At 39.2% G+C, this 12676-nt stretch overlaps 1 protein-coding gene across 1 annotated transcript in view; it reads right to left on the bottom strand.

Annotated features, from left to right (window-relative positions):
• Positions 1–12480, bottom strand: part of camk1db (calcium/calmodulin-dependent protein kinase 1Db) — a 60443-nt gene extending 47963 nt beyond the window's left edge. Inside the window, exon 1 of the mRNA XM_014017137.1 lies at positions 11711–12480. Coding sequence (XP_013872591.1) covers positions 11711–11970 — 260 coding nt within the window. The 5' untranslated portion in view covers positions 11971–12480. The remainder of the gene's footprint in view (positions 1–11710) is intronic.
• Between the last annotated feature and the right edge of the window lie 196 nt (positions 12481–12676).

Raw genomic sequence — 12676 nt, 5'->3', positions numbered from 1 at the left:
GGCTGATATTGATCCAAATAGGCAACAGGGAAGCTGGTACGCCTCACTTGTAGATTAGACGCTCCGTTCCGGCTCCCACCGCCACGCGTCCAGGCCGGCAAGTCCACCCCAGAAACTCCGTCCGAAAGAAACAAAAACATTGCTAGCTCACAGGGAAAAATTCTAAATTTTAAGGTGTTTTTCTTCAAAATCAGTATTTTTGTTGCTACTTCTCAAAAACATGCTTCAATTTTTTTTTCTTTAGGATTATATTTCAGACAGTTCATTTAAATGATACACTGATAAGGCATTAATTCATTATATTTTGACAAAATGCAATTTTTGCACACGTTTTAATCAAACCCTATATCTGCCTGTTTCTCCACGTTCCACTTGATTGGACTTAATCCTCGTTTTGATGTGATAGGTCACATATTAGCACACATCAAATAGCTATAACTTTGTCAATTTTATAGCTATTAAGCTAAAACTTGATGTGTTAGTAGCTGGGATCCCGGACACATACTTTGAGCACAAACTAAGTTGTTTAAAACTCTATGGTGTATTTAAGTAAGTAAAATTTTATTTATATAGAGCCTTTCTTAGAAACAAGTTCACAAGGTGTACAGTCATCAACAGCAAGGTAATGAGTGATGTGCATTCCTTCAGGAACTAGACTTTAACTGTTAGCCAACAGAGAAACATTGAGAATAAGAATATTTATACCTAACAGGGACTTGTCTCATTAATCATCGCTGAAGTGTAAAAATACCTGTTGTAGTGGTTGAAACACCATGAAGTTTATTTAAAGAAGCGGTAAAAAAATGAATGTGTGAATGGGTAAGTAAAAAAAAACATTAAGGTATTTTTAAAGGTGGTGCATGAGACGGTAACACCAACCATAAACTCTAACAGATCTTTATCAGGGTTCATGACTGATACTAACACCCAGTAAATTGTCTTTTTTTAAATTTAGCACTGACATAAGGTGCTGTTTATCACCTTCTTGAGCTGAACTTCTTTACAAAAGAATTAATCATGACATCAGTGTTAAAATCAACCACAACTTTTATTTATTTTTTTTGACTAGCAAGAAATGGTGTCATTTTCAAGGAATGGACTGCTGTACTTCTCTTGTGTGCTCTGGAGTATATGTAAGTAATAATGTTCAGCTACTACCACACCAAATTTTAGGTCAATATCTGTATAGTTGATGTTTGCTATAACTGCTTCTTAAATTGACAAACATAAGAAAAGATCTTTTCTCCTTCAATGGCTAACGATAATTATGTTGAGTTCACAGTCTGATAAGAACTAATACTGCACAGAATTCACTAAAAACATGTTTTTTTCTACCAAACACTGAAGCAAACTGTGGTTCTGCAGGCATCCTTCAGCAGCTGGTGCAGTCGGTCTCCTTTAGTCAGGACCACCAAAGACCTCTTGTTGCCTAGCTGCAGTTTCCACTGCATTCAGATGATTTTCCAAAGCCTCGGTGGGAGTTGAGTTTAAAATCTGATCAATGAACAGATGCAGCGGCACAGACTCTAACACATTAGGAACATGTAGGGTTTGATCACGAGAGAAAATAAAAATCAGACTAATATCTGTCTGTTTTACTGCAACACTTGTTCCCATGTGACTGAACTACAGTCAGGCTGTTTTTAGCTGCACTGGGAGACCACAACACTAAACAACTGTGGCACCACCTCTTAGAAAATAGGTTAGAACATAAACAATAAAGCACTTTGAGTGACTTTGAGTGGATGTGTTTTGAACAATAAACATGCAGCTTTTCAAGTAAGAAAACACGTCAACATGGCAATAAGCAGATATTAAATCCTCCAAATGTTTTCATCACCTGACACCATAAAAGGAGGGCCGTCATATAATTGTCTGTTCATTTGTCTTTCTGGTGGCGAAACATCTCATGAACTAAGCAGATGGATCTTAATGAAACTCAAAACATAATCACTGGATGTCTGATTCAAGATCAAGCAACTTTACGAAACACAAAAACATCTACAACTCGTTAGAGTTGCGTGGTATACCTTTTTTTTTGTTATGATATGTATTTTCTAAATACCAGCATACCGGCCTGAACTACGACTCCAAAGTGCTTTATTACTGACAGAGGTGGGGCTGCCATGCACCGGCGGGTGAAGTGTCTTGCCCAAGGACACAACAACTGAGACGACTGAATCAGGGGATCAAACAGGCAACCCACGGGTTACAGGATGACACCCCTAACCACTCTGCCACAGTCAACCGGTCATTTGGCTCCTTCATGTCTGATAAGCCACAGAGTATAACTCTAGCTCAAATGTTAGCATTGTGAGTAAACATTAGCACTAAGTACCTATGGCTGAATCTGAGTCAATTAGACTGGCACCCGCTGCATTCAAAGCTGAGGTATGGTTGCTATTTGTCCCGTATTTGCCAGGATGTCCAATATTTTAAGCCAAATTGAAGTGGACTGTTTCCCCCCTGACTGCAGCCTGCAAGCTGAGCCATCACATTACAACAGGCAGGCATTTGTCTGAGCTGAAGGGGGTCCCCGGGGCACAGTACTGAAGTGGCCAAATGCAACGACCATAAGAGGGCATCAAACATTGAAATGTCTGGTCTACCCTTAAGGGACCCCTAGAGCAACACAGACTGTGTATCATCTTCATTTCATCCATTCACTGAACTTCAGCACAAGATATAGACTGTTAGTGTGGTGGGTGAACATATTGTTTATAATAAATTATTATTATAAATCTAAAATATATTAAACTATTTAATGGCATATTTGGGCTAACCATTGAAAACATGTATGAAATAAGAAATATGAAACATACTGAGTTTTTTTTTATGAAGTAGAATTTTTAGAGAAAAAATGGCAACATATTGCCTTGCTTACAGTATCGCAATACATCGCAATGTATCACAATATATCGTATCATGACCCCTGTGTCATATGTATCATATCATCAAATTCTTGCCAATACATATCCCTAAAATGACAACTCTAAATAGATTGAGAATCTGGACAGAGGTTCATGCCATCATCAAACTTTTCCATCATCCATTATCTACAAAACAATCTGTGGAATTAAGCATCACTGAACAGAAATTAGTTGTGGGACTTGGTATAGACTCATCAAAACAATGAGTATAAGCCATAATATTCAGACCTAGAAGAGTCAAAGTAGAAAGAAAGGTGCACAGTTTTATTAAAAAATACTTCACCAACTGCGAGCCCAGCAGTGGATCAGTCAGGCTGTAGACTGCAGAAAGTTGTGCCAGGAAACTTTTATTACTGGCAGAAAGAACAGATTTAGCTGCTTCATCTACTTCTCACTTGTTTATTAAAAACAAATCCTGTTTCAGTCCTTAAACCTGTTACTCATTCTTCCGTTTTGTGCTTTCTTTACAACCCTAAAAAGGGTGCGAGGTCTCTTCTCTTTTTAGTTTAGTTTTCAGTCCTAAAGATCGCAAGAGGATGGAATTTATGGCTTTACTGGTGAGAATCTTGAGCTATTAAATCGATTCTGAATCTTTGTAAATGAGAATCACGATTCCGATTTAAAATGATGTTTTTGGTGCACCCCTAGTATCGTAGGTTTTTTTAAGATATACCGTAGAAATAGACTTATTGTAGCCTTTTTTTTCTTGTGATTGTGTTGAGTTATTATATATTTATTTGTTGCACAGATTGTACTTTATTGTTGTGATTCTAAACTGGATGATAACATTTTCTTTATTTCTATTTTTTAATAATTGGAGGCTTAGAGGAGTTGAATTTTAATATTTTAGCAAAGTGCAGTTCCTATTTGTGAACCATCACATCAAATTAGAGATTAATTAGGTCAAACTTAATTAAGTACATTTTCAGATTCCTGGTCTTTTTATTTACATTTTGATACGGAGATCATCCTGATATCACGAGCAGTCCCAGAGATACGGCATGGTTTGTTTTGTTTATCAGGATAACCTCTGGAAAATTGGTCTGAATCCTATTTTTAGCATTTTCTGACGAGGATTTGTTGACGTCATTTGAAAGAGGAAACATCAAACCATGTTTGGGTATTGGGATTACCCAGCTGGCATTGCAAATATGTTTGGTAGTGTGCAGCGAAAGTAGCAAAAACTTAAAGCTTTTCTGCTTAAAAACATTTTTAGTTGTTGGTACTGCACAGAAAAGTGCTTCAAAATAATGTTTTGGATTATATTTCAGACATTTCATTCAAAGAACCAATACAGAAGATATTTAAGGTATTTGTTTTGACAAACGTCAGCTGGTGTAATTGTTTGCATTAATGCATAGCTGCCTGTATCTCACTACACTAGTACAACTTAATCCTTGGTTTGATGTGACCGGTCAATAATCACTTCAGAGAATTTAGTCAAAAGATTTTTGACTCAATAATTAACAAATATTTTATGTTTTTCTCCAATTAGTTCAACTTGATTCACTATTCTTTAGTCTTGTTGGGCTGTTTAGAAATCTTTCTTCCTCCAAAGTGGAGTGAGGTAATACAAGAAAATGAGATTTAGCCAAACAGGAAGTGAAATTTAGAGCTGAACTCTTCCAACTTCTGCTTCTTTAGCTTATCAGCAATTACAGCTCCGTGTCCGTGTGTTTTAATTTAGACTATTCTAATCAGCTGTATATCCATATTAAAATATTTTCCAATAATTGCTTTGGATGGTGTATTTTGTTAACTTGGGGAAAACTAATCTCAGCAGGCCAGGCTCTATTTGAGTCACACATCAGGGAACAAGCTCACCATCTCTGCTGTGAGCGGCACTCCTGCCTGGAGCTGTACATTAACAACCTTTCGCCCACTGGGATCTCTGAGCATGTTAGCAGTCGGGTTACTTCATTTGCTTCTGCAGATTATCAGCGGCTTAAGGGTCTGAAATTAGCCTCGAGGAAAGACGAGGCCTAGCTTCAGCGGAGGAGATCTCATTAAATCGACAGCAAGAAACACATGGAACAAGTGCAGCCAAAGATTCGGTGGCACAGCTGCTGGTTTCCTGTTCCAAAACTATCAATATGTAATCAACTAACAACACAGAGAATGACTGGCCTGCAGCTTTTCCTCAAAACAGGTTTTTATAAAATGTTCACAGAAAGGTTTGAATTATCCAAATGTTTCCAGTCAACAAATTACACAAACACTTTCTGCACCTGAGTGGCACAAACCTCAAAACCTTTCAACTGGTTTAGAGAAAATATTTAAATAAAGGAATGCACATCACCAACTCATTTTCATGTCTGTGTGTTAATGGACATCATCCTAAGTTGTTGTTATTTTGGTTAAATCTTCAAAATAAAGTTATGTACAATCTCAGTATATACTCTGGATGATCTGTTACTGCTTGAAGTTTGTTGATAACGCTCAGGTACTACCACACCAAGGTTCAGCTCTGTATCTGTAAAATTCACTGAAGTTTAATCATTTTTTGTAGATTGTGGTCAATCAAAAATGGCAACCATGCACACAAACATACTCAAATGCAGGCAAAAGCATTATCGGTCTGTTAAGAGATAAAAACAGAACCTAGATACATCATCTTCTCCCTCTCACCTGTAGACGGGTCACAAAGGCAACAGGAGACAAACCTGGACATCCCTCTCCCCAGCAACACTTTCCAGCTTGTCCACTGAGATCCCGAAGCGTTCCCAGGCCAGAGAGGATACATAATCTCTTCTGCGAGTCCTGGGTCTTCCTCGGGGCCACCTGGCGTCTTAATCAGATGCCCGAACCACCTCAACTGACTCCTTTCGATGCAGAGGAGCAGCAGCTCTACTCTAAGAAACCCAGATGATGGAGCCCCCCTCCATCTCTAAGGCTGAGCCCGGCCACCATACAGAGGAAGCTTATTTCGGCTGCTTGTATTTGGGAACTTGTTCTTTCAATCATGATCCAAAGCTCATGACCATAGGGTTAAAACATAGACCAGTAAATCCAGAGCTTTGCCTTTCGACCAGAGGTGCCCATGCGCCAAATTTGGCCCACCAAGCCATTTTATTTCACCCACCAGAAGTTGCTCTGGTTACTAGGTCCTATGTAGAAACACTATTTCCACTTAGTTATTCCAACCGTTGGCCTAATGACTAATATAAGTGCCTGATAGTTTTCATTCATGGTGCGTACTTTATCTTTGAATTATATTAAGATTAAACATGAAATACAAGTAACTACAAGACACATTTAAATTAGGTTTAAGCAAACGTGGATTTGCACACTTCTTAAGACCGCAAATACTAATATTTTATCATGGTTCCTGCAGCTTAAGGCTAGGGCTGCGCGATATATGCGGTAGATGGTAGAAACGATATGAAGTTGGCCTACGGTAGAAATTTACCCTCTACCGTCCTATCGTTAGTTACGTCATCGCACCTGTGTCAACAAGGCTGTGAGTGCAGAGACAACTGAGCAGGAGGAGTTTGAAATATATTGAAGAAATATAGTGTTTTAAAACATGTATAGAGAGAAAAAATCCTCAAAATTTCCCCCTGCTGCTGTGGAAAAGTTACGTCGTGTCGCGGGATGCTGGATCATTTCCTCCCTCCCTCTCGCTGCACGTGGTGCAGAGCGAAGCTTTAATAACCGTAGTTTTTTCACATCCAAGTTGTCTGAGAAAAAACTTGTTTTTTATGTATTGTTACCCACAGAGGTGATAAAAAAAAAAGATGTGGACGTTCGTTCAGTCACAAATCCATCTTGCTAATGTAGCCTAAAGTCGGCTTCTGCTCTGATGATGAAGATGAGAGTGCAGCAGAGCAGCAGCCATAAGTTCAGCAGGCAGAAGCTCATTGTATGGCAGGCAGATGTTATATTTATTTAGCTTCACCACACTTACACTGCAGTTATCTGAAATTGTTTTGCGACAGGACTATATGCAGCTTAAGCCCCTTAAGGTCCTGTTACACTTTAACATTTTAGGCAACATTGTATTTTTTATGTCTAAATTACTAATTTTACTTGAAGTTCAGGTTATAACATCCACTTTATTTTGATATTGTTGAAAATTTGAAAAAATGTTTTTGTTTGCTGTTGAAATGGTTTTACAATATATAAAAAACATTCTTCTGTAGTTCTGTTATGTTCATGTGCACTACAGCAAAAATACTGGCCTTGATTACGATTACAGTTTTCTGCAAAATAAATGCTCTAAAAATTACATTATCTTTGCTTTTTATGATAATTTTCTATCGCGATATATATCGTTACCGTGAAGGGATCCAATTTATACCATGATATGAATTTGAGGTCATACCGCCCAGCCCTACTTAAGGCAAGTTAAATTTAACACTTATTGAGACCCTTTCATGCCACTTGAAATGGAATTTAAGACCCAACCCAACAATCAACACAAATGGAAATAAAAAAATGCAACAATTTTACCCAAATGTTTATTTTAACACAAAACAACTAGCTGAGAGAGGCATTCAGTAAATTATTTTTATAAATAAATTAAAACTACCAATTGTTTTAATATTTGACACGATTTATAATCATTCTTACAATGTTTTAAAAAAAATTTAAGACCTTTGAAAGGTTGATTTAAGACATTTTAAGGCTAATTAAGGCCTTGTTTTTGGATTGATGAATTCAATGTCTTTTAAGACTGTTTAAGGATTCGGAGCCATGAGCCTTTGCTGCCCGAGCATATACAGTATGTCAAACTTTCTCCAAGTGCACAGGGTACTAACTAAATAAATAAATAAATAAATTTTAAAAAATGGGCCACTGCACTGGCTGCTAGCAAATAAAAGAAATATATTTTTACTTTAAAAGTATTTGCATTGGATGCATTATATTATTGCAATTGGCTCTCTCTGGGAAAAAGTTTGGGCCGCCCTGCTTTAGACTCAACTCTTTCTTTACCACAACTACTTAAACTCCTCCACTTACAGGTAAATAATACATCCTAAAAGCAATTACTAATAAACTGGTTTTGTGTTCCTAACAAATAAAGCTTTGTTTTTTAGGAGATGGAGAAATAATGAAAACTTTCAGCCTTCAGTTAACAGGTGGAGCAAGAGGAAGAAGATAATCTTCCTCTTCTTATGAACAAAAGTCCTTCCTCTTCCATTTTTAATCCTCAGGCCAAAGCTGCAGGCCTGCTGGGCTCGTCTCGACCCAGTGTCCTGTCGTGAACCCCGCTGTGAGGCAACGGGGCCCTCTGCCCGATCAATGAAACTGACCTTCCTCAAAAATTGGCCTGGACTCTGTAACGAGCTCTGGGTTGTCGTGGGCGAAGAAGACTGTGTGTTTCTGTGTGTGTCTGTGTGTGTGCGCTCCTCAAACCATCTCATGAACACAACGATTCACAGGTGTTATTCACAGGATCCTCAAACAGAAAGCCTTGAGGGGGAAATCAGAACTGCCTCCAGGTAAAAGGAGCTCAGTCCAGAGTTTGATTCCTGAATCACCGATCTGAAAGGATCTTTAATGATGCTAAAGCTTCTCCTCACGAAGCAGCAGAGCTGCAGTCAGTCAGAGAGGCACGACACTAACAGAGAAAACCAGGAGAAGGAAGGACGCTTTAAGTTCACACTTTGAGTTTCTTAGAGCAGAAACTCTCTTTTCTCATTCATTAAACCAATAACCAGAGAGAGGAATGGCCATTTTTGTGAAGCCTGACACCACTTTCTGGGGCCAAATTAAAAACAAACAACCCCACTCCCCAGAGGAACGCTTCTTCCCGGCAAAGACCTTCCGTCAAATCTCCAACATTTTTCTCAGCCGAGACGAGCGGGCGTCTTTGGGGAGGGCAAAACCGTTCCACTGAAATGGCGGAAACGCACTTTTAAATGTGTTTCGACACCTTACAGCAGCATCTCTGGGCCGGCTGTCTCAGGGGGGATCTCAGTTGAAAAAGACAGACACAAAAACACAAAACAAGGCTGAGCTGACAGAATGCAGACTAAAATAAACACAGGAATTTAAGCTCCAAGAGACGAAACTTCAGCCAAACTCTTCCGACACACAAACCCACGGCGGAGCAGCTTCTCACAGCTGTTTACAGTGGGAACGAGTGTCAGAAAGACCAGACGTAATGTTTGTTTTAGCCAAAAACCTGCTCCTCTGTTTGAAGAGAGACTGAGCACCGAAGTCCCCGCAGACGGTGCCAGAACAACATGACTGCTTTCATTATTAAGTGTCATAAACAGTGAAGCACCCTTATTATGATTCTGTTCACAAACACTGTCCGTTTTCACAGCCCACGCCTTTAAAGAAAATATGCTAATTCTACATCTGAATATGTGCCTTGATCAGGAATCATGTGTTTTGACTTTTTAACGCAGGATGTTAACCTGGATAAAATTTGCAGTAAAAAACATAAATTGTCAAATGTTTTCCTGTAGACTGTAACGGGTCTTTGGTGGAACATGTGAGAAAACTCGGATCAAATTTCTCAGTAGAAACGTCAAAATTTAAACAGATCACAGAAAGTTAGACTTTGTCTAAGCTGTCATTATAAACAGCCCTTAGCTACTTTTAGCTAGTCTTTTGTTATTTTTAGCTTGCTGGGTTTTTTTTTTTACTTTTTTATTTATGGTGTTTTGCTATTCTAAGCCAGCAATTTGCAGTTTTAGCTAGCCTTTACCTACTTTTAGCTTTTAGCTTGTGCCTCCCTATTTTTAATTAGTCTTTTGTTACTTTTAGCTTGATTTTTCTGTTTGTTTTTAGCTAGCATTTTGCTATTTAAGTGGGCAATTTGTTGCTATTTGATTGCAATTTATTTTTATTATTTTTTATTTTAGTTTTATTTTTTGCTAGCCTTTACCTACTTTTCACTGGTGCTTGAATAATTTTAGCTAGTGTTCTGTTTCTTTTAGCTTACCTTTTGTTTTTACTACTTTTTGTTTTAAGCTAACAACGGCCAGCTTTGGACTCAATTTATTTGTTTCTTTTAGCTAGCTTATACTTTCCTTAGTGTTTCAATAATTTTAGCTAGTGTTTTGTCAGTTTTAGTTAGTTTTTTTTTTACTGATGTTTGTCTTTAGCTTGCATTTGCTGTTCTAAGTGAGAAGTTTATTGATTTTTTGCTAGCAATTTGTTATTTATACAATATTTGTTTTTCGTGGGTTTTTTTTTTTTTTTGGTCCAAAATGCACTTTATCATTTTCTGTTTTCCTGATAAAAAATAGAAAGGTACAAGTTGTGTGTTTCATAAATTCATGGCAAATTACAAACACGTAAAACTGATGTAAACATCGTGTTTCAGTGTATTAAAGNGCAATATGTTATTATAGCTTTTAGCTATTGCTTGGCTAGTTTTAAAATGTTTTAAGTTTAGCTTTTAAATGGCATTTTTGCTATTTTTAGCTAGCTTTTTCTTACATTTTGGTAGATTCAGTTGCTTTGCTCCTTTGAAATTTTAGTGATTTATTTCTACTTATGAAAATCATTAATAACCTCCTCACAGCTGATCTGGACTCCTCTCCATCTCCATCCGTCTAGATTTAAGTGTCACCGTGTCACGCACCATCCTCAGAGATTGTCATGTGTTGGCAGAGATCCTAAGTGTATTTTAGGGTTACGGTTACTTGCTTCCCTGCCGGGCTTGTTTGTTTATTTACAGCTAGCACCAGTGTGTGACAACAGGATAAGTGGCTAGCATCAGAAGCTATAACCCTGTAGCTTATTGGTATTTCAGATATAGCCCTTAACTGGTTTATTTCGTATCTTTCTGACTGTACAGTTTGTTCAGTTAAAGTCATTTCCTTCTCATCCATCCTCTCTGTTCTGGAGTTTCACAAGGCTCTCTCCTCGGCCCTCTCCTGTTTATCATCTACCTCCAGCAGCTTGGCAACTTCTTCCACAATCACATCCAATCTCACTGTTACATATGAGACACCCAGCTCTCATCTGCACCACATCCACTCCTGCAAAAAACTTTTTTTTCCTTTAACTGTGTGCACAGGGGCCACACACCTGCATGTTCCACTTGTTGCTCTACTCCAACACACCTGCGTTCAATTAATGAAGTGATTAATGGGTTTCTGAAGAACTTGAGATTTAATCAATGAAACAGGTGTGTTGTAATTAACCCTACTGCTTTTATTTTTTTTAAGCATTCAATTTGTTACCTTTAATTGGCATTATGCTACTGCTTGCTAGCAATTTGCTTCTTAGGTTAGCATTATGCTTCTTCCTACTTTTACATTTTTTGCTAGAAATACCTTCAGCTAACATTTTGCTGGTTTTAGCAAGCATATTTCACGTTTTAGCTAGTCCTACTTTTCTCCTTTTAGTTACAATGTTGTTACCTTAAGTTAGCATTTTCATATTTTTAATTTTCAGCTAGCATTTCTGGGCTGAATTTGTTAGCATTTTGCTGCTTTTCCTCACAACTTTTTTAGCTTCAGGCTTCTTTTAGCTTTCACAACTCAAGTCTCTTGTAGGTAATTCAGCACCCAGCATTTTGTGCATTAACTTTACTCTGGCACATTGAATTATGCTGGTTTGTGAATGAAATGGAGCCCAGGACATAAAGTCTGCGGGCTGCAGCAGTCCTGAATGAACAGAGCATCATTAATGGTGAATTAAGTCGGTTTAAATCGCTGCAGTTCAACAGAGACTCAACAGCTGTCAGTCTGCTCTGGTTTCCGCTCCACAACAAATGTAGCTTTATTGTTTCTGTCGCACGTGATTTTTTTTTAAATTATCTTTCCCTCCCAACTTTCCCATCAATTCTCGGTGTTTTTGTCTGGTTTACTCACGTCCCGAGGACTTCCTTGAAGTCAAAGACCTTCTTGATGTCATCTACGTGCTTTTTCCAGGATCCATCGCCGGGCTCGCCGTTTTCTTTCGCCATTTCGCCCAGAAAAAGAGGGGCAGAGACGGGAGGGGAGGACACGCCGTCACGGTCTCGCCCAGCCGAACAAAAACAAACAATAAAAACAATAAAATAAATAAGGAAAAGTTCTATATTCCTCCGAGCTTCCTGTGCTGTCTGGCAGCGGCGTCTGAGTCCGTACATGCGGCGAGGCAAGCCCGCGAGCAGAGGAGGGGGGGAGGCAGGTATGTCCTCCTCCCCACCCGAGAGCTTATTTGACTAATCGGTCTGACGTGGCGGTTCGCGGGCCTGAGTCTCCCCGCTGTTCACATCACTGGACGGGAGAGACGCCCTGCCGGTTCCTGCTGGGGGGTCGCGGAGGCTCGGAGGACGACAGCAGCGGTGCGGACCGAGTCGCACCACCCGCCCTATGATTGTTATAGCGATGGATAGATGGAGCGAGGGTGTGTGTGTGTGGGGGGGGTTTCTATCTGCTAACACATGCAGCGGTTCTAGTGTTCGCATTGCACCAAATATTCAGGTCCGAAACTCCTGAACTCAGTTTGTGTCTGCACAAAGCTGTCGGTGCTGCAGGCTCTGATGGTTTCATGTCTTCCTCCTGTTTGAATCCTGACAGGTGTGCAGCACAGAAACCTGGGGTCCAGGAGCAGCAGGTAACCAGTGGCCCCCCCACCACCCCTACTGAATTAAATAAGATCAATTAACAGATGAGATGTGTTCTGCACGTGTTAAACACGTGGTTTCATTGTAAACACCCCCATGGGTGCAATGCTGTAAACATACACTCATCGGCCACTTTATTAGGTACACCTGTCCAACTGCTCGTTAACACTTAATTTCTAATCAGCCAATCACATGGCGGCAACTCAGTGCATTTAGGCATGTAGAC

The sequence above is a fragment of the Austrofundulus limnaeus genome, unplaced genomic scaffold (assembly GCF_001266775.1).
Source record: "Austrofundulus limnaeus strain Quisiro unplaced genomic scaffold, Austrofundulus_limnaeus-1.0 Scaffold162, whole genome shotgun sequence".
Classification (NCBI taxonomy): domain Eukaryota; kingdom Metazoa; phylum Chordata; class Actinopteri; order Cyprinodontiformes; family Rivulidae; genus Austrofundulus; species Austrofundulus limnaeus.
Note: the sequence above shows the minus strand (reverse complement) of the source record. Positions and strands in the feature narration are given on the sequence as shown.